The sequence below is a fragment of the Rhineura floridana genome, chromosome 3, assembly GCF_030035675.1.
Source record: "Rhineura floridana isolate rRhiFlo1 chromosome 3, rRhiFlo1.hap2, whole genome shotgun sequence".
NCBI lineage: Eukaryota > Metazoa > Chordata > Lepidosauria > Squamata > Rhineuridae > Rhineura > Rhineura floridana.
This window is the reverse complement of record NC_084482.1, coordinates 76,054,303-76,079,677: the sequence shown is the minus strand read 5'-3', so window position 1 is coordinate 76,079,677 and position 25,375 is coordinate 76,054,303. Positions and strand designations below refer to the sequence as shown.

Here is a 25,375-nt window from a genome sequence, read left to right as displayed (position 1 = left end):
TCAAGCTCCAAAACGTTTGCAGACATGAACAGTATTAAAAGCAGGATTGCTTATAATGCCCTGATATCACCATGGGCACAAATCATCATGAATGCACAATAAAAAGGACATCTGGAGGGGCCCTAAGCAGAGCATTGTGACTGCAGCCCAGAACCAAAGGTTCCAAATGCTCACTCTGTATTCAGGCTGCTTTGCCAATGGCCCCAGGATTGAAAATAAATACAAACTACCATGCTGTTGCAGGTATGTGTGTAGAAAAGGAAACTGAAACACCTCCAGATTAAATCTCACCTGGGCATGACTGGAGACAGCAACCCTGCGACTCCAGTGCATGAGTGCTATCAGAAAGCAGACACTTCTGTGGAGGCCATAGCACTTTCCCAAGTCCATGCAAAAGCTCTAAAACTATAGAAAGAAGTTGCCAATGCATGAAAGAGCTGGGAATTGGGGGCAGAGCATGCAGATAGGGGAGGGAAGTAGGGTGAATATTCCAGGGGAAAGGCTGACTGCACCAATCCAGTAACCTCTGGGTTGTTGTGGAACTTCCTATTGTTCTTGTTGTTTGCAGATAACTTGAGATGAGCTTATATTAATAGCTATGTAAGATTTTTCTCAAATATCATGAGAACTTGAAGTATGGGGTGTGAAGCATCTCAGGAAAGCTGCCTACACCCTGGAAGATCTCTGGCTTTGATAAATATTGGGATAAATGCTCAAGAGAATACTTGCTCAGATACTTAGAAATCAGATCTCCATCCTTGTTGCACTTGCCTCCACTTCCCCTCCCCTCTCTTTGTTTTCTTTCACACCCTCCAGCATTTACATTGCAAGTTACTTGGGGCAAGGGGCTACATTTTCTCTTGGGCAGAGGAATCCAACCTCCTGGGTGACTGCAGTGGGGCTTAATGGAGTTGTGCAGCCACCACCACATCCACAGCCCCACCACTTACATCAGCCAGGGCAGAAGGTTGGGGGGAGGCAGGAAAAATGCATTTTTTCCATGCCATCCCCCAGGCTGGCATGGTGAAGGGGTCTGGATCAGGTCCACTGCCATCATGTGATGGCAACAGGGCTCACTCAGGGCCAACGGATCCCTTGCTGGCCACCTCTCTCCCCTTCCCTGCTCCAGGATTTATGATAACTACCTCCAGTGGGAATATTATTGGTAGTACCTTACATCCAACCGCCATTTGTCCATGTGCATTAAAGTATTCTGGATTGGCAGAGCTCCCCCACTGACAGGGCTGGGCAGAGAGTCACGTCTGACCTTCAGCCTGATGGATCAGGGGTTTGGACTGCAGCCTAAAGTGCCATGTGTGTTATAGTGCTATAATATACACAAACAACAGAAGCAACTGCCAATTAGATGGTTCTTTCCTTTTCTACTGCACCTTGGTCCAAGCTCGTTAGAATTATTTCTAGGAGGAAAAGAGCTGGATGCCAGTCTGTGCCTTTAGAACCAATTACTCTTGGGAGCAATTAGATGTTCAAATCCTGTTCAATGTGCTCTGAACCCTCAAGGTCAGCCCTGCACACTGTGCACAATCTGTTTCCTGCTGCACTGCAGTCATGTGATTCAAGTGTGGAGTTTACCAATACCAAGGTGTCCCTGATTATTTTCTCCTTTTGACTTCATTGTTCCAAGTGTGAACAAAGGAAATCAGGAGCTGGGACTAATTCAAACATGCCCTATGAAGGGATATTTAACCTACTGACATTTGGATGTTTTGGACTCCAGCTCCCGTCAGCCACAGCATGGCCAATCGTCAGGGATAATGGGAGCTGCAATTCACAAATCTGGATAGCACCAGGTTGGCTGCTCTGCCCTGTGAAATGGATTAGTTGCTGAAGCTGCTAACCAGGGAAGAAAATCAGATGGGTATTTTACCTCTTGGTTTCCTGCCACCTTAATCTGTAGAACACGTTTTCTTTCCCAGAACAGGGTATAGCACAGAAGGTTCTGATTCTAAATCACTATAACTGATGTATTATCAGTCTGATGTATTATCAGTCAAAGCTGGAGACCAAATTTAGAACTCCTAGACCTGATGAATGATGCTCCAGAGAGCTGACAAAATTCCTGTTTTCTTTTTCATATATCTAATGGGATATCTCTGCATGAGCCCACACCCTTTTTAATTCAATATATTCTTTGTTAACCCAGTACAAACTTTTGTGGAATTCCTGTATATAAGGCTTTCACCTTTCAAGATACTCAGATTTTCAATGATTATTTTGTCATGTTTTGAATAAAACTAGATTTGTCTAGTTATAGCTCTACCTGTTGGAAGTGGGGCAAGAGCAATCCCTGTTCGGGTTCTTTTGTTTGCATTCCAAAGGGAAGATAGAATTAGGGTCCTCCAACTGGCTAGGCTTGCCTACCTTTACCTGTGCTCTTCTCTGCCTAACTTCCTTCTGTTGTAAATTGATATGCTCAGGGAAGCTGACCTGCCCCTCCCTGGTCTTGTTTTTCAACTGTCCAAGGAGAAAGGAGACATCTTTGTCTTTGGTCTCTCTCCTGATATATATATACATATACTGAAATATATATGCATATTTCCATAACAAATGGTTATGGGCCCAGTAAGCTAAATTGAATTGCGAGTTGTACCTGGAAGCTAAAAAAGCTAAGTACTCTGTGTGATTTACAAACAGATCAAAAGGAGACTTTAGGTTACAGAAAGAAAAGCAGAACAAAAGACAGGAAACCATGGAAGAAGAATCAACACTTAAGACAAGTATCCCAAGGCTGGAGAAGGACAATTATGCAATTTGGAGTCTTTGAATAATGGCACTTTTGGAAGGGGAGAATGTGTATGGAGTCCTGACTGATCTGAACCCTCAGCAGCAGATGAAGCAGCCACTGCATCCTGGAAGCGTAAGCATGCCAAAGTGAAGTCTCTTTTTATTTCTGCTTTATCAGATGAGGCACTAAATGTTTGCATAGGCTGTAGGAATGTGAAGGAAATATGGGAAAAGCTTGAAAATGTGTATCACAGAAAATCTAAAAATCATGTGATGTTTCTCTATAAGTCGCTATACATGCTGAAACAGTCTAGCACATATCTGAATACATATCTAGAGAGATTTACAAGTCTGCTCCGAGAATTAGAAATATGTGGGAGATCATTGGACGAAGATTTACAAAAAGTTATTTTGCTGGGCTCTCTAAATCAATGTCATTATATAATGGCTTGCATACTTCAACAGACAGATCAGAGTTTGGATCAGATTATGTCATATCTGAAAGATCAGGACTATAGAGACAGGAACAAGCTCTGAAAAAGCAAATTTTACTGTGGGCAAAAACAGCAACCAAAGGCAGGATAGAGAGATGAGGCATGTCCTGAAGCCACAGCAGGGCACAGACAAAGAATGAAGAATTGCTTCAAATGCAAATCTCCTAATTACCTTCAAAGAGATTGTCCTGCAATGAAGACAGGAGAAAGAGATGATTTTAAACAAAAGCAAACTGAAAGAAAATAAAATAGCCAAACTAAAGTAAAGCAATCCAGTTACTATGCATGTGATGGAAAGAATGATGATTATACAACCAGATTTTTAATCAACACTGGTTGTACTGTACATTTAATGAATGATAAAAATTTGTTTAAGAACCTTAGCCCCCATACACAGAATGTTATGACAGCATCAGGAGACATTTTCTGTTCTCAAGGAATAGGCATGTGGTGCTACTTTGCCAGAGGGCATGAACTGAAAAACTGCCTATTTGTTCCAGCATTTAAAGATAATTTAATAAGTACCACTAAAACAACGGAGCTTGGAGGTGAACTGCATTTATATGACAAAATTTGCCAAGTTTTAGATGAAAGAGAAGTATGTTGTACTGCAAAATTGAAAAATGGACTTTTGCATTTGGAATATTTTGAAACTATGCATACAAATACAGCCAAAGAAACCTGTGATTCTGGATGTTTACATGTTTGGCATCGAAGAATGGGACATACCAGCTTAGCCAGGATCAATGCTCCAGAGAAGGAAAATTTGGCTAGAGGCATTAAAATTGGACAATGTAAATCCATAGAAAAATGTGAATGTTGTATAAAGACAAAGTGTGAAACAAAATTTCCTAAGAAAAGTGAAAGGAAAACTACAAAACCTCTAGAATTAATTCACACAGACCTTTGTGGACCCATGAGAATGCCATTACAGGGCGGAAATGTATACATGCTTACTTTCATAGATGATTACTCAAGGTATACTACAATGTATCTACTGAGAGAGAAAAGTCAAGCACTTCAAAAACTGAAGGTCTATATCAGAATTGTGTCCAACAAATTTGGCAGAAACCCACAAAATATAAGATCTGACAATGGAGGAGAATTTGTATCCAGGGCCATGCAAGCCTTTCTACATGAGGAAGGCATATAGCACCACACTACCATTGTTTATACTCCAGAACAAAATGGGGTCATGGAACGCATGAATCGGACTCTTGGACAGATGATTTGTTCCTTGTTGGAAGATGCAGTTATCACACAAGTACTGGGGGGAAAGCAGCGGTTACTGCCACCTACCTGCAGAACCAACCTCCAGCAGCTGCAACCAACAAAACACCTTTCGAGCTATGACATGATCAGACACCAAACGTGTCTCACCTTTGTGTATTCTGATGCAAGGCCTTTGTACACATCTAGAAACAAAAGAGGTCAAAATTTGACAACACTGCCAAGGAAGGAACATTCATCAGATATTCTTCAATGCAGAAGGGATACCAAGTCATAGATCCCAAAACTGGAGAAGCTGGAGTATACAGAGCTTTCCACATTGATTAAGGAACGTATGCACACCAACCAGAAGGGGCGTTATACCAAACAGATGACAGCAAAATGGGAGACACCAAACTATTCTTCCACAACAGAAGGGATCACAGCAATACACAAGCAGAGGAAGATGAGGAGTCTGAGCCAGAAGAGGCATCAGAGCCAGAAAGGCCAGCCAAACCACCAGCACCCAGATGCTCTGAATGCACCAATAAAGCTGTACCACCAGAAAGAGTTGCTTACCTCATGAGAGATGAACTTCCAGAGCCAGAGACCTGGAAAGAGATTGAATCCTTACCCAAAGCTGAAGCAGGCAGGCAGCCAAGGAAGAGCTGGAAGCTCTACACAAGAATAAAGTTTGGACACCGACCAAGCTTTCTCTAGGAAGAAAAGCTGTAGGCTGCAAGTGGATATTCAAGAAAAAGCCGGATGCTGAAGGAAATGTTGAGAGATACAAGACAAGCCATTGGGAAACGTCTGTATATCAGCACCGTTACCAGGCCAGATGTGGCGATAGCAGGGGGATACTTGTGCAGAAAAATCAGCTCACCAACCAAGAAGGACTGGGAAGCAATCAAGAGAGTGGCAAGATATCTGAAGGGCACTGCAACCATGAAACTGAAGTTAGTGGCTACCCGAGATCCCAGACTAGTGGGATATGCAGATGCTGATTGGGCTGAAGACACATCGAAAATCCACCACTGGAAACAACTGGTACTATGGAGATTCTGGATCAGCTGGGCAAGTAAGAAACAAGAAATTGTAGCATTCTCTTCCACAGAAGCAGAGTATGTGTCAGCTTCTGAAGCAAGCAGACAGCTGACATGGCTACTTGAACTATTCAAAGATTTAGGCATATCTATACCTGGGCCTGTCATGATGCATGAAGACAACCAAGGATGCATCAGACTCGTGGAGTCAGAAGGGGTGAGTTCATGAACGAAGCACACAGGCGTGAAGCACCATTTCATTAGAGATACCTACCGCAGAGGACTACTCGAGATGGAGTTATTGTCCAATGGAAGACATGACTGCAGACGCACTGACGAAGGCTTTGGGCAAAGTCAGACATTGCAAGCTGTGAGACAAGATTAACCTTGTGGGCTGAACCAAACACTTGTTGAGAAAGGGTGTTGATAGTGGGGCAAGAGCAACTCCTGTTTGGGTTCTTTTGTTTGCATTCCAAAGGGAAGATAGAGTTAGGGTCCTCCAGCTGGCTAGGCTACCTTTACCCTGTGCTCATCTCTACCCAGCTTCCTTCCGTTGTAAACTGATATGCTCAGGGAAGCTGACCTCCCCCTCCTTCCTTTGTCGTCTTCTTCGACTGTCTGAGGAGAGAGGAGACATCTTTGTCTGCTCTCTCTCCTGAGCCATGAGGGCAATACACAAGTCTGGGCATTGCGCCTCCAACTTAGTTAGTTAGTTAGAACTAGGTATGCCTTTCCTATCTACCATGTATTTCTATAAATAAAGTAGCTTTTCTTATTTTACTAAGTCTTAAGTCTCAGTGATCTAAATGCAGGGTAAAAGTCTGCTTCTAAGGTAAATACACACACTGGTACATGCAGCTCAGATGCAGAGTAGCTCTGCATATATATACATATTTCCATAACAATACCCTACACCCAAACACACTGATAATTTTGATATCGTATCCTAAGGAAAGGATGAGGAAATCCTGAGACATTTCTTTGCGATAATGAGATACCCAGGCTTGTGCAAGGTCAGAAACAACCCACCTTCTCCATCAAAGAATTTGTAAGCTGGGTGACAGATAAATGGTTTCCCACCTACCCACTCAAGAGCATCAGACCACGTATGCAGTAGTTTTTATGAGTATCTCAAGAGTGTGGGATACTCTCAGGTTACCTGAGAAAATTTTTAACTTAGAAGGGAGAGTTAGCACAATCTCTGGAGAACTGGGACCATCTCTACACATTCAGTAATTCTGAGGAGGAAAGCTGAATACCAGCTGGGAAGTTCTTAGCTGCTCGGATGTGACCTAAAGTGGCTCAAATCCCGCAACAGCCCCTGGCTGTAAACCTCAGTAGCAACTAAGGCCAAGACTTGGATTAAATTATGTATTGTTTCCCTCTTCCTCTGTGGACTATATAGCCATGGTGGTGATGTTTGTGAAAACTTTCTTTCACTGCTTGGATTTATTTACATCGTATTCACTGTAGACTTATTTGGATTGCATTGACATCCTGACTTACGGGCCTTTATATTCAAGAGTATGGGTATATTGGGGTAAGCTAAAAATTCCCACCCGCCTCCCAATTTATTTATTTATTATTTGATTTATATCCCGCCCTTCCTCCCAGCAGAAGTCCATAATCTGCAAACTATGTTGGAGCCTGTTAATAAGGGGCTTTTCAAATGTTTTGGGGGCATGAGGTAGGAGAGATAAACTTATTGTGATCTCCCAGTGGCCGTGGCTACTATTTTTCCCACAGTACCTCTCAACAATGATATGTGATTAAATAGTCTCATTCCAGGGGCATTTTGTTGATGGTGGCAACTGAAAGCTTCAGAGGACCACCAACACTGCAAAAGTGGGAGTAGGAGTGGGGGGGAAAGTTGAAAATGAAAGGAAAACAAAAGACTCCCCACTCCAATTTGAACCAAAATACAGCTATCAATTGAGGCTCAGGTTTCTGTGAATTTTATTAGAAATATTGATAATAAAAGAACTTCCTTTACTTTGTTTTAGAATTAATTAAACTTAAGATTCTTATAAACTAAGCAAGTTTACATTTGCTGTCTAAAGTTTGTGAAGAAAACATTAGGATTGGGGACTTGAAGCACATTTTATTCTTCATTTTGAACCTGACCCACTTTGCTGCTATGTATCTCATAGCATCTGGATAACAAATGCACTAGGGAGAAACCAGAAACAGCAGCCTACACAAGCTTCTCACTCTACTTTTGGTGACAGACTATGAGGAAATTAACTGATACAGACATACCCTAAGTGGAACAGCTCTTTCTGTTAGCCTGACCAGAGACTGGTGGAACTTCTTTACGAATAGTGTTGGTCTTTGTTATTACTTCTTCTTTTTTGCTCTGCCACTCTTTTGGTCTTGTAGCCATGGAAGGCAGCATCACATCCTGGTATATCTGTGCTTTTATTTGCAATTTATGGCTTAGCTTCCCACAGCTTAGAACAGTGATTCTCAAACAGTGTGCCGGGGCACACTGGTGCGCCGCAAGAGGTGGCTAGGTGTGCCGCGAATATTATGAAAGTATATTATTACTAAGTTATTTTTATTCATAGCTTAAAATATATTAATGTATTTTTAATTTTGTACATGAAGTGCGCCAGAAAATTTTTATATATTTTACAGTGCGCAGTGAACCAAAAAAGTTTGAGAACCACTGGCTTAGAAGTTAAAAGGGGCCTGGAAAAAAAGAGGGACAGTCTGCCATTCCTCTAGTTGGCCCTTGGGGGAAGCTCCACATGCAAGGGACATCCCAAGTCAGAAGGATGGCACACACATTTGGAGAGTCCATGCTCTATGGTGGCTTATGGCAGCACTGGAAAAGGGATTGAGATGAAGGAAAGGATGGTAGGATCAAGTTGCCTCCATGTTGACAACTCTTAACAAGATCATGCAGCAAGCTTCAACAAGAGTCTTTTATAGTAGAAGGGAAGGAGCTATGCTTGCTGGAGAATGTGGTAAAGGAAAGCAAGTGCTATGGCTCTCTAAAGAAACTTACGTGAAGGCGAATGCCACCAATGCTCCACTGACCACAATGAAATCCAGGATGTTCCACAGGTCCCGAAAATAAGAGCCTCGATGAAGGATCAGTCCTAAATCAATCATCTGAAGAATTAACCAAAGCAAAAAACAAAAAAACAAGGGTTTTGAAACACTATGCATAGTTTTGGTTACTGTAATCTTGAGATGTCCTGCCCCCTAGTGTCAATTACTATTATTTCCATAATTCTTCCCTAATGATGGGCGTCAGGTTTGCTGGGCCCATTTTACAAAGTAGGAGATGAAGGCAAAAAAAGGGGCTGATGCATGAAAATGAAAATGCTAAGACTGTAGGTGCAGTTCTAGTATTCATGTGCAATGCAGAAAATGACAAAGGATATTTCATGCCCAGTTCAGAGGCTAAAAAAATATTGGGAGTTGTGCCCTGGGGTTCTGGCATATCACGCTCGAAAACACTGATTGTTTTTCTAATGTTTTACTTCAATCACATTATGTCTCCCCACATGTCTACTGGTGCTGGTATTACATAGAGTCTGCCTGTGTAGAGATGGGATCTGTGCAATACTGATGCTATGAAACTCCATACTACAACCAGAATCCACTTAGTATATGAAAGCATTCTTCAGCATTTGTACTGGCTTTTTCAGGTAAATATATCACTATGGTCATCTGTTATACATGCTGAAAACTCAGAGCCATTTCAAATGCAACAGTAAAGGGAGATATGGCCTAGCATTTTTACTATGCATCAACCATGCTTTTTCTGTGATTTCTGAAGAGGAGATATGTATGCAGTCATGTAGTAAACATGCACCTGGAAGCCTCAGAAATGAATGCAGAGTGAAGCCTATCTTTTCTGTAACCCTTTAACCAGCCCTCAAAGAACTGTTTAAAAAAGAACAATGCCTGGAAAAGCCTGATAGGAACATAGGAAGCTAGGAACCTATGGCATGCAAAGCATGTGCTACTGATACTGAGCTACGGCCCCTCCTCAGCTACAGCCTTTCCCCAATCCTAACCATGTTTACTCAAAAGGAATTCCTATTGATTTTCAGTAAGACTTCCATATAAATACGTTTAGAAGAATTGTAGTGTTAACCAATAAGATGCTATGGTGTCATCTAGTGGTTGTGACTCACAACAACAAGCAAATTTAATCCTCTTGAAAGTGTATATAGGCAAAGGGGGACTCGGGGGGGAAGTATGCTTGGGACTTCTCTTTAATAAGAGACTTTGGAGTTATAAGGGCAACCATTACATCAGCAAACATGAAAGACCGTTGTAACAGGTGGGTGAGTGGAAAAATGACTGACAGCAGGGGAGTGTGATGGAATGCTGGGTGAAGTCAGAGTGAATGACAGTTGAAAGAGTGTGAGGAGTTGAGACAATGTAGGGGGGAATGAGAGGTGTGTGTGAATGAGGGAGGGAGGGTATAGGTAAAAGAATCAGGATAGCTGTAAAAGAGGGTCAGGAATGCCAGGTTAAGATGGAAAAACTATTTGTTATTCTTTATCAATTGCCCAATTGTTTTGGTGTTATTTTATATAAACAAATATGTATCATGTTCTTAAATTAATGAAGGTGTTCTTGTCTGGATGGATTCTAGGAATAACAATTTTCACTCCATCGAAGCACATATAAGCAAATAGACTCTATATGATTAGTTTTGTGTATTATAGAGGAAGATTGTTTTTGCTTTCTCTATCATGCTGTGGTGGTGGCAGCAGGTTATTGTGAGGACTATTAAGGGAAGTTTGGAGTCAGTGGACCAGCTGAGTGAGTGACCTAGTGATGTTAAGGAGCCAGGCCTTTGTAGGGGACACCTAGAACATCACAAAGGTATTGACAAATGTCCTATTTTGGGAACAGTTAGTGGTATCTCATGCTACCCATTTGTACAACCCAGTTTTCAGTCTAGATCCCCCCCTACCTTAGCACTCAGCTGAGCAGATCTCAGATCCCAAATGAAGTGAAGGAAGCCTGTCACTCAACCAATCCTAAATAGCCTCGGAGAAGGAGCAGTGTAAATATGCCACACTTTAGCCAGTGAGGCTGCAGTGTGAAACCCCCCTCCTCTTCATCATAGTAACCCTCTTCGAGACATAGTTCCTTGCCTTCTTAGGCTCCGTTCACATATTACAATATCCTCAGGGAAATACGCTAGCATGTGTGACATTTCTGTAACCTTCTGAGAAGATACTTCAAATAAACAGCTTTCAGGGTGAAAATACATCAGTTTGGTTCTATTTTCAAGTGGCTACCATACTACTATTAAAATATATAAATTAGGCCCCCTGGTATCTGTCAGTATCACCATGTATGTATCTGTGCATATCCTCAAGGACAAATCTAAGCTTGCATGCATTTGACTTAATGTTCTGTCAGGCCCCAGCAGAGGCCTGCTCTAAGCTGTCAGATTTTGAGACTCAGGCAGGTCATTCCAGAAAAGGCAGATCAGGACCATGGCCTACCTAGAGAGGGAGGAACACAGTTGAGGTCATACGGAGATCAAGATCAGAGGCATCAATACCATGTAAGGGCCAGAAGCAAGGTCAAAGTCAGGCAGAGGTTAGGATAAAATTCAACAGGCATAAAAAAAGAACAGGAGTTTAAGCAGAGTCTTCATATGAAGACAACTCAATCAAACTGAGGAGTAAACTCTGAGGCTAGGGCTTTATAAGGACTACTGAAAAAGGTAGGCCTGTCAGGCCAGCTGACATGATCAGGCAGGCTGGCATTGCAGCCTAGAGGGCACCCTTGAATCATAACAGGATCAAAGTACATATTATGTTTAACATGTAGCGTGCAGCTACGTCTCTTGTTTTACTTAAATTAATTACAATTGTGGGCATGGGGAAAAATGCTATCGTGATCACAACATGCAGGGAGGGGAGGTTTATTCTTTCTCTTCCTAGCTACAATCTCCTCCTGAAAATTGCCCCTCAAGCCATGAATCTTTTATACTATGCTTCATAGATGTGCAGGGGCTTGGGAGGAGGGCAGGGAGCTGCAGAGCTACCAAAGGAAAGGCTATAAACCTCCTCTCCACACATACTGTGATCATGTTAACAATCCGCTCCTGGGGCTGTAGTTAATTTAAGACAAAGCCATATAGCTGCATGCCACTTATGAAGCATAGCATGCAGGTTAGCATGTAGTTTAACCCTTAATTTCCCAGGCTTGCTAAAGAATCGGAGCACTGGTGGCACAGCAGGTAAGGTGGCAGAGCTCGATTCCTGGAAGCCCTGGCTGGAGGCACACATACCCTTGGACCTTACAAGTTCATAATTTTCCACATACAGTTGTTGTTTTCCTGAGGGGAAGAAGGGGGTTGCAGTATTCAAATCCAGATTCTATTTTGGCAGAGAAGTTAATCATAATGATAACTTTACTCTTGATGTTACCAGTAGATCTGTGTTAACTACGAAAGATCAGCCATGCCTGTTGGACTACATAGGGGACAGCAGGCAAGGAAATAAGTGAAGAAGGTTCATTGTAGGGTTTATTTCCCCTGCAGCATTTCTCATTCCCCACTCCCCCAAATGCTGGTTTTGCCTGAAAAATTTCTACAAACATTCAGCCCAGCCTTACTTCCACCCTGCAGCTTCATGTTCTCTGTTACACAGATAGGGAGATGAGCAACACACTGTACCATATTTTCATCAGATTACAGGCTCAAGCCAGTTTCCCAATTACTAACCTTAACAACCATTTCAAAGGTGAAGACACCTGTGAAGACATAGTCAAAGTAGCGGAGAACCTATAGAGAGAAATGAGAGAAAGGAATTAAAAATATAGTTCAGGTCTCGCCAAAGCTTTCGGAGTCATGAATCCTAACCAAACAGATAAAGCTAAAAAGTTAAAAAGTGCTGAAAATTGTTACTTTGACTTCTTTCCCCAGTTATTAAGAGAGCATATGTTCCTTTCCAATCTTGATGAAAACTATTGATGTACTTTATTCAGGGTTGTTGCAGATGCTTTTGTTGGTTTGGTGAAGTTCTGATCAGCAGTTCAAAAGTTAATATGTTTTTCCTGCTCTATTAAAGTTTATGGAAAACAAATAATGGCAAAATAGTATTGTGCATGACGGAAAGCGAGAGCAAAGTTTTTTGTTTTTGCCAGCAATGCAATGTTTGCAGGGGAAGCCACCCAGTGGATGCTATGTGCAATGCCTACTCTTTTAGTTATGAAATATTACAGTGAGAGTGCTTACTTTTGGGCTCGTGGACACATTTGGAAACTTGAGAAACTGTCACGGAAGACCATACCCCATAAACACACATGGACCCCTACTACAACCCTCCCACATCCCATATGACAGTGTGGTGCAGTGGTCAGTGGTCAACCTTTGGGCACATTTGGAAACCTGAGAAATTGTCATGGGGGACAATACATCCTACATCCATGAAAGCACCCACCCCACTGCAAACCTCTCACATCCATTCATACAGCAACCCCATAAACAATGCACTCCACAGTAAATGAAACACACACACTGCCCAGCACTGAAATCCCCATCGCAAGCACCCCATCCCACAGTGACCAAATCCAGCCTCACACAGAGCCCTCCCACGCCATGCTCCACACACCCCACCCCATACTGAAACCCCTTCTATACACCCCGCCCCACACTTACAGCCTCTCCCATGCAGAGTTCCACACACACTCCACCTCACCCTGAAACCCAGACACACATCATGTCCCACACTGAAACCCCAACGCTGCTCCACACTGAAACATACACACCTTGCCCAAAACGGAACCCTCCCTCATTGAAACATCCTACACACCAATTCCCCCTCACAAACACACCATCTCAGACTGAAGCACCCACTCCCACCCCCAGGAGATTCACTGGAGGGATAGTGCTGATTGTCTTCCAGTATTCAATCTTCCAATGATCCAGTGAGGTAGGTCATGTTGACAGATAGTGACTGTGGCAATGCCATATGTTTCACCAATCCAATAGTCAAATCACTGGCCCATAGTGCCTGCCAACTTTGCACTATAGCACCACAGTGCTCCTGTCCAAAGTCGAGAGGCAGTGCAGTGTAGCTGACCGACTACTGAATTGGTTAAACAAATGGCATGTGTTTCATTGCTACAGTTACTAACTATGGGAGAGAAATGGTCCCGGGAGAGAAAGGGTGTGGATACTTAATGATCCGGGGTGTGTGTGAATTTGCTGTCAGAGAGGAAATGAATGGATCAAGAATTAAACAAACAGGAACTGGCTGGAGGGGAATTGGAGGGGGGTGGACCCCTCTTGGCAGTCATTTTGTGACTAGACAGGCTCAGCTATGGCAACCATTTTCTGTTGTTGTCTTTAAGAATTATTCAAATTTCCAAATGTCCACACAGGCCCCCAAAAGCTATTTTTGTCAGGGTCTAGGGATTAGGAGAGAGAAGTGAGAGAGTTGGGAATTTGTTTTGTGAATAGACAGTAAGAGCCTAAATTTAACTGAGATTAGTTCAGTTATTTCTTTTTAAAATTAGGTGTAAAGTGGCTCAGTCCCTTAATTTCAATGGGATCTACTTATCACATAAATCAAGCATGCTCAGTGGTCATGTTAGGAAATTCTGTTTTTTAAACCATGAGAGAGAGAGACAGAGAGAGAGAGACAGAGACAGAGACAGAGAGAAGGCAATCCTGAGGGCATTATACCTGTGTTAATTATTGGCTCTCGCTTGTAGGTTTTGGAGGTAGTTTCCAGACCTGGGTCAGATTTCTCTATGACAGCCTACTGAACAAAATGAAATCTAAAGTCTTCCCTTTCTTTCTTGTTTACTTTCAAAATGAGATGCCATGTAGCTAGCAGTTTAAAATAAACATCCTTGTTAGGCTCTAGAGCAGCCTTTCCCAACCAGTGTGCCTCCAGATGTTGTTGGACCACAACTCCCATCAGCCTCAGCCAGCATTGCCAATGGTCAGGAAAGATGGGAGTTGTGGTCCAACAACATCTCGAGGCACACCAGTTGGGAAAGGCTGCTCTAGAGTCTAGACCAAACTCTGTAGCACTGTGAATTGCATTTCAGTCTGAAATGTATCCTTCACAAAAGCATAAAGTTCAGAGTGTGAATGGAAATGCATATATAATTGAGAACTACTAATTATGTTCAATAGTTACAACAGTGAAATCTGAAGGACAGTCATGTTTCGATTCACACAGTAGGCCAAGCAGTGTGGATCAGGTCAGTTTGCACAGGAAGTTACAGATTCCTCTGGCAACCTCAGATACATGACACTGGTACTGAATGCCCACTCTGGGTCAGGTTATCCTCATGTTCAGCTAGCATACAGTTTTGGGGTCCTTCAGTTCTTGGGGTATATCCCATTGTTGTTATCCTCATGTCAGCACAAAGCCGCCTTGCTACTGCATGCAACAGAGAAGCCTAAAGCAGAAGCCTCCTGCCCATCCCTAGTGGGAATGCTGCTCTAATTATTTCACTCGTTTTTCCTTAGGGATACCTCATGGGACCCGTCCAGTGAAGTTCTTGAAACAGAAAGTGCAGTGTAAGCTGCTAGCACAGCCAGGCCATGATTTATCTCTTTCTCTCCCTTTCTACCACTACACCTCCCTCCTAACCTATTTAAATCCCAGCTGCATTTCTCATAAAGTCAGAAAGACGGATAGAGGCTTTGACTTTTTGCACATAATATTGTAAGACAAGCAGTATTATTAACAATCCCACCCCAAATAACATTTTTTAATATTGTCAAAGGGCCAGTTTAGACAATGTGCCTATTAGTACCAGATCATTTAAGGCTTCTTTATATATAATTTCAATATGTGAAAATCACTTTACTGTACAAAAACTGTATATACATTCATGTGCATGAAACTCACACGCGTCTTCAAGCACACACAATGAAACAGAATCTGAGCACTTGTCCCACAAGGGTATATAAGCTTTTGCCTGCAGAGAAGTAATATTCATGTAGAAAAATCATCCAGGTGTGAAGCAGCCTTTAGGTTATTGGAGAATATAGGGCAAAGGACTTCTGTCTCGAAGAAGCTCATTGACAAGAATAAAGTAAGATTTTACCCACTGGGGACAGTGAAGTTTATAAATTTGACACTTGATATGACACTGACAGGTGACCCTACTAGGATTGTCTATGAAATTATCTAAACTAGCTGGAAAGCTGGGTAGAGACCGGAGAGGCAGAAAAGATGCAGGATGCATCAAAGTTCCAACATGACCTTGAGCTTCAGCTCTCATTCATCCATCCATTCATCCCAAACCCCTACCATATTCAGCCAAAATTTGCAATGTATGGTAACAATCACAAAGCCATGCAATCATTTGCAGAGCTCTGTGTGAATCTACTGGAACCCATGGCAATTTGGTCATAGGTAGTGATGGTCAGCTCCTAGGTGGTCACTAATTCCAGCTGTAGACAGGACATGGAGCAGGTTATATACAATATGGATATTAGGGCACTGGTGTGAGGTGCTGTACAGCTGTGGATCATATGATACCTCTGCACATACCAAGAGGTCCCATATAAAGTGTAGAATTAAGGAAGCTACAGTAGGTATGCAAAGGAGGAAATACAAAGTTTCAGGTTGGACCAACAGAAATGTGGAAGGTACCTGTTTTAACCGAGTAAGAGTTCCTTTTCTCTCACCAGTACTCCTGTCCTACTTCTTTGACGGAGCTCCTGCATAGGAGCTTCGCAAACATCTTAACAGAAACACTGTCCAGTTTTACTCCTGGTCAGTGGTATCAAACTAGACCATAGTGAGGTATCTTTTTCAACCTGAGGGCCATATTCCCTTATGGGCAACCTTCCAGGGGCTGCGCATGCACACATGCACACACACACCACACATATCCCTCCATCGAGGCAAGCAAGAGGCACCACAGTTCAAGGACACGTATCAGCCAGACAAAATGCTTGAGGAGGGAGTGGAGCAGGACCAGTAGGTGGCGTGGCCTACAGAGGGGGCATGAGAGGACCAAATACAGATATCCACAGGATTACATTCAGCCCCCAAACCTGAGATTCCCCACCCATGAACTAGACCTTGGAGCAAACTGTGACAGCCATGACCAGTGATAAGAGAGTGCTTGCTTCTTTAGCTTGCTTCTGCCCAGGGATGTTTGGATCAGGCTGAGGCTTAACCTCCAAGGCTTGCTTAGGGGTGTAGTCTTGCTCCTCTAAACTGTGGCGAACTTTAGAACTGGCTATATCTATTTCAGTATTCTATGCTTCATCTTCAAAGCTAGGAAGGAGGAGAGCAGGAGCTGCAGTGGAGATTTCACAGATAAAGGGAAAGCATTGGAGGAAGGACTTACATTGTTACGGGGAGCACTTGGCTGCACAGGATCTTCAGCAGCCAAAGCAATGCTGCTCATGGCAATCACCATCAGGATGCAGATCTCAAAATAGCGCAGATTGACAATGTAATGACAGAGCCGCCGAAACCTAGTACCAATAGGCAAAAGCATACTCTGTGAAGAGGTATCATAGTGCCAAGCAGATTGGCACCTGTCTCCTACTGTGTCAGATGCAATATCTATTTTAGAGTTGAGCTGGAATTCCTCATAGGACTTTTTTCTGAGAGAATTTCCCAGTACTTTTGTTTGCAGCAGTAGCAGCAGCCAGAAAGCAAGCAAACAAAAAACTTAGGAAAAGAAGCTGTGCTATTGCCACTCCTAATGGTGAGCTCCACCCCTGAAAAACTGCTGGAGTTTTTCTCTACCTCCTGGAGAAATTCAGTGAAAAATATTCCCCCCAGTTTGACTGTCACTCAATTTCTCCACCAATTAGGACAGAGACTTTTGAGAGGCCATTTGCCTACAGCTCTGATTTATTTATATTTGGAAAATAATCAAAGCAGATAATATATATCTGTTAGGTTCTGGCTCTTAAAGCCAACCCGCTTAGTATATTTGAGCCTGGTTCTATATCAGTCTCATGAACCCAACTAGCATGATACTTCACATTCTCTGTCCAAGTTCACAAAAATGGATCTAGTTAGTCTAGTATTCAGTCTAAAACAGAGCTTCAAAGACTTAGCTGCTGCAATAACCAGCCCTCCTCCATCTTTTGAATCAAATCACAAACATTGCATGATCTACACAAGTATCCAGTTTTCATATCCTAACCATTTGTGAACTAGCTACCTAATCCTATCTTGCAAAGTCCATTTGCTTTCTGTCCATGGTTTGACAACACTCACGGGTTAGTGGTTGAGAGAATGAACATAGAGCTATATGGTGGCATGAGTTTGGGTCCATCCTCTCCTCCATCATCATCTTCTTCCTCCTTTTTTTCTTCCTCCTTCTTGGGCAGAGGTTCAGGGTTGGCATTCTTATTGACTGGCAAATAAGCAAATAAGTGAAAAAAATAAAAGTGATCAGTCTTGATACACTCCCTCTCTCAGTCCTTCCAGTGACATCTTAACAGGAGTTGGCCCAGTAAGTCCTGAATACGTAGAAACTTGTGCTGAAGGTCCATCCCAAGGAGTTGGGGAGAAATATAGGGACATGTCTGGGGACCAGGATCTTGGATTCTCTCTCTATAGAAACAGAGTGTTTTTATGGGTATACTGCATATGTCTACACAAAACAAAAGTGTGCAAAACAGATACTGACACCCAATTCTTGGATGCACAAATGTGTGTATACAGGGCTGCAGGACTCAGACAAACAGATGCACAACCACTCATGTATAGAAAGGCTTCGACATAGTCAGAAATACAGAGCCTTTTAATATCCCATTCACATTCATAACACATATGGACATGCTAACCTGGGCAATATGTGTAGTAGACCAACTGAAGCTTCAAATATTTTATTAATTTATTTACTGAATTTATCCAGCACCATTCCATAAAATATTTAAGGATACTTCCAAGTACAAAGCCCCTAAATATTTACCAAATACAGTATTGTTTTTTAATTCCAAGTTCATGTCTCCTGTGACAGATTCACATACACTCAGCCTAAGAAACACAACACATCTGCAGGTTGCCCAAGGACACAGATTATATAAATAAATAAATAGATTCAGAAACTGAGAGGCACATGTGAATGCATGCCAATATGATTAAAAGTGACAGGAACAGAGATAGAAAGAGTCTTAGGGGCTAATTCACACACTCAGAACATCAGTCCACTGACATAGCCCTCAGGCTGGACACAAGCATGGCTTGGAGTAACACAGCTTGTGACTGTCATTACACTGATGCAAGGGCATGGGCAGGACTACCCTACTACTGCCACTATGCTGGTGTTCTGTGGATTCATCCTGTCTTCTCTATCACCTGCAACTTTACTGATGCTATGATTTATTTGATTTCTTAGCTGCCCTTTATCAGAAGGTCCCAGGGCGGGTCACTGCTATGTAAAATATAACATTAAAAACAGTGTAAAACAAATTACAATCACAACTAGAGTGGGTCATTCATATATAAATATATATCTTCCAACACTTTCTCTCTAACCTTTTCACTTGAGAAACTGAATCCAGCCTACATCTCAAATGTGTGTCTATGGTGCTTCTGCCTAGCGTACATGTTGTCTAGCTCTAGCCTTACAGACATGGTGCACTTGGTGCTCACCTTGCATTATAGCATTGTTGATTGGTGGTGGAAAGGTGGGTGGGATCTCCACCACTGTGTGCTCTGTTTCCTTCGCAGTTTTGGGGGGATTGTTCTGGGTGGTGGGGTTAGTGACAATGAGGCTGTTCTCAGGGTTTTTAGGGGGTCCAGGGCTGGATGGATTGCCAGGATTATTGGGGGTCCGGCGACTGGTAGAGTTCTGAGAATTGGGGAGTGGTTGGTCCAAGGAAACAGGTGGATTTTGGGGTGTGTGGCTTGGTGTGGAATTTGAGTGGCTGCCTCCTTTGGTAGGATTCTGAGGGTGGCTGATGGGATGTTGGTTTGAGGTCTCATTGGTTGCCAGCTTATTGTTCTTCATGTTGTCAATATCCTCAGCAACTGGGGGCTCCAAGCGCCCCATATCCTGTTGGATTGGCCGTGTGGTGGATAGGTTTGGTCCAGGTGGAAGGCCAGAGCCTTGGTTCTCTCTGTTTCATTAAAACAAAAAAGTTGGATCACAGGTTGAAATATTAATGTCCATGTATCACGAACAGCCACATAATTCTTCCAACCAACACCTAGCACAAACATTACCTACACACACTGCTCCTAAAGCTGTATCTTCATCACCCATGCTACACTGCCCTAGTCCTCTCTCACGTTCAGCACAACCAGACTTTCTTCCTATGTGCACAAAATGTAGTATTAGTGAAATTGGCCCTCGTTCCAGCCATTAATTATGTCACTCCATTTTAATGTCACTTGCTTCCTGCCACTAAAAATTATGCTTCAGCTGTCCAGCAGCTGTCCAGCCCTCCTCCAATACAGCCACAACAAAGTAGTCCGCTCTCACTAGGAACACAGATGAACTATACTTCCCCAATGTGGACTGGCACAATACAGTTGTAGATCAGTAGGATGGCAGGTTTAGGAAAAGGGTTCCACTTATTTCAACAGTACATGTGCATATTTTAAGGGCTTAAAATCTATGCTTTCTTTCCAGACAGGCAGTTGACCTAGTCACCAATAACTGCCACGCTGGAGGTTCTTTATCTGTTTGAGGGTTCTGGCTTGCTCTTGCTTCAACAATATGAGCATCTGAACATGAGCTTCAATCAACAACATCTGAGCATCTAAGGTTCTTAACTCTCTATGGATGTTAACGAGCCCTAGTAATATTTTAATGCTAACTTAAAGACAAATTGGTTTTTTGAAGAGAATGGATACTATGAGTGAACTAAGTCCCATTGGATCAGATGAGCCTCCTTTCTATCCCTACTTACTTTCTGCGCCGGTGCCGTCGCTCCTTGCCATCAGCATCATAGGTGGACTGTGCAGTATGCCGGTGCCGTCGGCGCCTTTCTCCATCAGGCTGCTCCCCATCCACATCACCCCGTGCAGGCCTGCTCCCCTCACGGTGCCGAGGCCGGCGCTCAGCTTTGCTACTTTCCTCACCACCTCCCTCATCCGGTGTCCGGCGGTGAGCCCGATGCCGCCTGTGCTCTCGGTCACCATCGGCTGTACGAGGTGACCCACTTCGGCTCTCTTTGTTGCCTCGGTGCCGGCGGTGGGGGTCCAAGGCCTTGATTCGCTGTGAGTCACAGTCGCCATGGTAACTATGCTCAAAGACGGCACTGTGCTCCTTGCTATGATAGTCAATCTCATGGTATCCACTTTCCTGGTTAAAGTCAATTTCCTTGCTGCTGCTCCGTGGGCGCCGTGGTTCCAAGCTGCCTGAGTCAGGGCGCTCATACATGTGAGGATTCCGTGGATGCTCATGATAGCGAGGTGGCTTTCGCAGGAACTCCTCAGGTCGCTGCTGTCCAAAGTGTGAGTCCAAGGGTGGCTCGCTGGGACGCGTCTTGTTAGTGTTGTTATTTCGATTCTCCTGAGGATCTACCACTAGTGGCCGGTCTAAGTGGGTTTTCATATCTGGCCGCATTTGGCGGGCAAATGTGACCTTCCAGCGATCCTCAGGGTCCAGTTCATTGTAAAGTGCCTCCCGGCTTGCCATCAAGTTTTGCTTCCGTATCTCACTTGTTCGCTGCTCCCAGACTGATTTGGAGCCCTTCTGATTCTTCTGTTGCTCTTTCCTGAAGACAAAGTTGATACAGATTCTTCAAACGCTCCCCTAGCATTAGCACTCCTGCCTAGACAAACACTATCTAATGTCATGTCCTCAGTGACACCAATTTTCCTGCTATAGTTTCAACTCTCTGGTACTTCCATTAACATCAATCTGTATCTGGTCAATGTATAATTTTTTCAGATGCAGCCAGGTGATGCCAACACAGCAGCATCCAAGCCAAAGAGTTGTGAAGCTGCAGAAGATGCCAGAGCACAGCTCTCAACTTGCATGTGGGATTGGTCATGCTGGAAGTAGCATGCAAGGCCAGTGGCAGCATTGGGATTATGTGCTATTTCTGGAGTGGACAGAAATGCTGCACATGAGCCCAGATGTGTGCAGATGTGATTCAATTTGGCTGTTGACACTGCACCTATTCCTCCTGATTCTACTGTTCCCCTGGACAAGACAGCAAGTGGTAGGCTGAAGGTGGAGCAACTGTGACTGAAAGCTTTCCTAATGTTTGCTTTGGCCATTTACCCTCCCCCCACCTCTTCTACTATTACTGCCCATGCCATATTGATTCCTCCCTAGGAAATGTTGGGAGGTTAGCTTAGGTTTGAGCAACTGATCATTAGTCATACAGCCTTCACTCCTCTTACTTCCACTTAGCAACACCTTCTCTACTGCAATACCTAGGAGGTGCACAAACAAGAATAATTTGAGCCACAGCTTGCATTCCTGCTTCATTTCTCCCTGTTGTGTCCTTTGCTGGCTTCTGAAAGGCTAGGGCTGGAGTACTTGTGAGGACCAACTTCCCCTTCCATAAGCATGTGTTCCCCACAGCTTACAGGACCCAAACTGTCCCCACCTGTCCCCATCTGGAAACCTTTCACTGAGATCCAGAACTACATATAAGCCTGCCCTGCTTTGTATCTGTGAGACAGAGACCCAAGGGTCACATGAAACAGAGGTAAAGGAAGATAGCACTTACGCTGCTATTGACATGTTAGCCACAGACAGAGGGCTCACTTCTGCTACTTCTTTTGCCTTCTGAAGGGCAAGTTTCTGGTTGGCAGCTTCTTCTTCTTCTTGTTCATCCTGTGAAGCCCATACATTAGAGCTGAGCTGTGATTGCCCTGAACCCTTCTGGTCAAATGCCCATTCCCCAATATCACAAAGCAGAACTCTGCTGCTCTATCAAAGGTGGACCACTTAACGTTCACAAGAAAAGGCCAGTAGCACTAAGCTAACTATAACAGCTACTTGCACAACTGTCCTTCAGTTCCTTTCCCAGTCACAGATGGGGCTGACTTGCCTCTCTCATCATCACCAGAATATGATTACAACAGAGCAAGGTGGCTAACCTGTGGCCCTGCAGACATTCCTGGATTACTGCTCCCATCAGTCCTGACCATTGGCTGTACTGGCTGGGGATGATGATCTACCATGACAATACCACTCTGACTGGGAAACCACTCATACAATCCTATTCAAAGTATACAGGAAACCCTGAATTACCACATAATAAGCAAGCATCCCCACAGTCCCCTGTGTCCCAGTGCTGGAGAAGCAATCCCACCTTCGTGAGCTCCTGAGCATTGGCCAGATTATCCACAGCAATAGCCAAGAATACGTTGAGCAAAGTGTCTGAACGTTGAGAGTCAAGGCAAAACCAAAAGCAGCTACAGTTCCAATTTTACTTGAATATCAGAAGAGTTGTTAAATGCTTGCTTTCCCCCAATGACTCCCCTTACCAGAATTACTTGAGAAATATATAATTTGGTCACCCAAACCTACTGCTACTTCAACATCAGCATTTCATCTTCTTCCACAACTCTTTTTAGAAGGAGTGTCCCAAATGACTGTAATTTCAAGATTTAGGAAGGAAACTAGGCTTCCCTGCAGTAACCTTTCAGTTTAGCACAAAGTATCAACTGACTGACTGAGCTACATCTCCAGGTTCCAATAAGCAGAAGGAGACCCATTTCTTCACCGGTTTAACTGAGGAAATATTTGTTCCAACCATGCAACATATTCAACAATCAAGATAGAAGAATCACCAAAGAATCCTGGCTCCCAGGCACTTTCTGCTGTTATAACTATTAGTTATTGCTCTCTAGTCAGAGTTCACAATCTAGTTCCTTAAGCATATGAGAATATATTTCTCAACAAAGGATACAGTTACCAAACAAGGTCAGTAAAATGAAATAGATTGAGTACATCATTCCTGAATCGACACCACCGTGAGATTGGATACCATCATACATCACCTCGTTCCAGTCTTCACCAGTCAAGATCTGAAAGATGCAACATATCACTAGGAATTCCAGATGCAACATATAGATTCCTCAGCCCTAGTAATGTTGCAAAGGATGTTAAATACTGATCAAACAGGAGATGTCACACTCTCCTTAACCAATAGGGTCAGAACTTAAATATAAGAGTCTGCAGCAGCTTTTCATGGAATCTGTTACTACCTCAGATAAGGAAGTGTCATTCTGTGTTATGTTGCTGATTAGTGCTCCATGTCATGGTTTGTCCCACTAGAGCCTATTCCATTGAAATGTATTTGTTTACCAGATTTTTAGAATGACTTTCAACAGAGCCCAAGGCAATTAAACAAATTAAGACATACAATATTCAAATTAATTAAGAGGCCCAAACTAAAAGGAATGCAGCAAAGAGCAACTGCTTACTTGCTTCTTGTTTACAGTGAAGAGAAACAAATTGTAAAAGAGTGGCAAGAATTCATGGGTTTAAAATTAAGTTCTTCTGACGATGCAAACCTGCATACAATTCTCCATGGCATATTATCTTCTTATGAATAACGCTGCCTCCCCAAACACAAAAAAATGGAAGAACACAAGAGTGGCAATAAACACACTCATGAAAGAATGGGCAGCCTAAACCTAAGCGGCTGCTTCAGCTGTATTGTGCAACCACAGTCCAAACCCCCAAAATTCAGCAGCCACCCGAAAACTAGGCTGCCAGATTGTGACATTTTTGTTACTACATCTCTGTCCCACTTAAGCTAAGTAATAATCTATAACAACTAGGAAAAGAGATGGGCAAGTGCTATCTAAACATGGTGGACATATCAATATATAATCCCGACTCATGTGGTCACCCTACATTAGATTCATGCCAAGGACAGAAAGGCAAATAGGGCAGGGAATGCAGCCTGCTTTCCATTCCCCCTGCATACCTGAAATACTGTCATTATTGCTGCTGGGAAAGTGTCAAAGTTGGTCGGAGGGGTTCCTTCATCAAAATTGAACCTGTGCAAGGGAAACACAATCCAACAGAAACAGAAATGTTATTCACACATCCAAAGATACTTCAACTTCATTTCTATCCTTCAGCAGCCAGACTATCCAGTCCTAGCTTCATCTGCTAGAGGAACTGTAGATACCAGGCAAGTGTGGGTGGTTGTGTGAACGTGGATGTGGTGTGTGGAGAGAGACATCTCAGATTCTCTGTTCAGCAAAAACAGCATGGCTGCGGACAGAGATGATAGCTCTTAGCATCAGGGGATCCACAAGAAATTGGATATGAGTGCTAGCTTCTTGGCTGCCCATGCAATCTACAGCTGTTCAAGCAGGAGCATTTACAAAGCAGGTCAAGATTCTGGCTGTCTCTGCATGTATGCATGGAGGGGGAAATAATTCTATACTCCTTCAAATAGAAGTATCTGTGTACATCACCTCTTACTATTCCCAAAATGAGATGTGATGAGCTAGAACAATGCCCAACTGGAGTAATTACGACTGGAGCAATGCCCAAGCCTGGGGCTGGTTTTAGACATTGCAGTCCTCATATGATAAACCATAATTTATCAGACTAGGAACAAGCCACGTGCCTGTGTGTTCCCACCTCCCCTTGAATGCCCAGCTTCAGTGCTTATATCCTGGCTTGTTAAACCACACACTCCTGTGACACATGAACCAGTAAAATGTTGATTAAGCACTGCCTACAAGGCAGGCTTTGAAGCCAGGATCTGATCCTAATTTGATATCCTGGTTTGTAAGAAATGCTTAAACTCCAATTTAGACATAATGAGAAACTGTGGTTTAACAAATCAAGATACCAGAACGAAAGTAAGACATACAAAGGAGGGAGAGGGGGGAGGGAATGTGCAGGCACAAAGCTTAGCCATGGTTTAAGAGACCATTATGGTGACATCTGAAGATGGCCCAGGTTTTCACTCTAAGGATGTTGCAGGGAACGTAACAACACCCATCCCCAGCT

The 25,375-nt window shown here is 43.2% G+C and overlaps 1 protein-coding gene across 15 annotated transcripts in view; it reads right to left on the bottom strand.

The window, feature by feature from the left end:
- Positions 1-25,375, bottom strand: part of CACNA1A (calcium voltage-gated channel subunit alpha1 A) — a 360,598-nt gene that overhangs the window by 114,456 nt on the left and 220,767 nt on the right. For 14 of the 15 annotated variants that reach the window (XR_009761364.1, XM_061616674.1, XM_061616675.1 and 11 more), the window contains 10 exons: positions 24,333-24,405; positions 23,307-23,424; positions 22,707-22,774; positions 22,119-22,225; positions 20,343-21,152; positions 19,081-19,547; positions 17,698-17,836; positions 16,811-16,940; positions 12,207-12,266; positions 8,505-8,611 (listed from right to left, as the gene is read on the bottom strand). Coding sequence is in view for 14 of the 15 variants with exons in the window: in XM_061616674.1 (XP_061472658.1) it covers positions 8,505-8,611; positions 12,207-12,266; positions 16,811-16,940; positions 17,698-17,836; positions 19,081-19,547; positions 20,343-21,152; positions 22,119-22,225; positions 22,707-22,774; positions 23,307-23,424; positions 24,333-24,405 (2,079 nt within the window). In the remaining variant the exon portion in view is untranslated. The remainder of the gene's footprint in view (positions 1-8,504; positions 8,612-12,206; positions 12,267-16,810; positions 16,941-17,697; positions 17,837-19,080; positions 19,548-20,342; positions 21,153-22,118; positions 22,226-22,706; positions 22,775-23,306; positions 23,425-24,332; positions 24,406-25,375) is intronic. The other variant, XM_061616687.1, reaches the window with a different exon arrangement.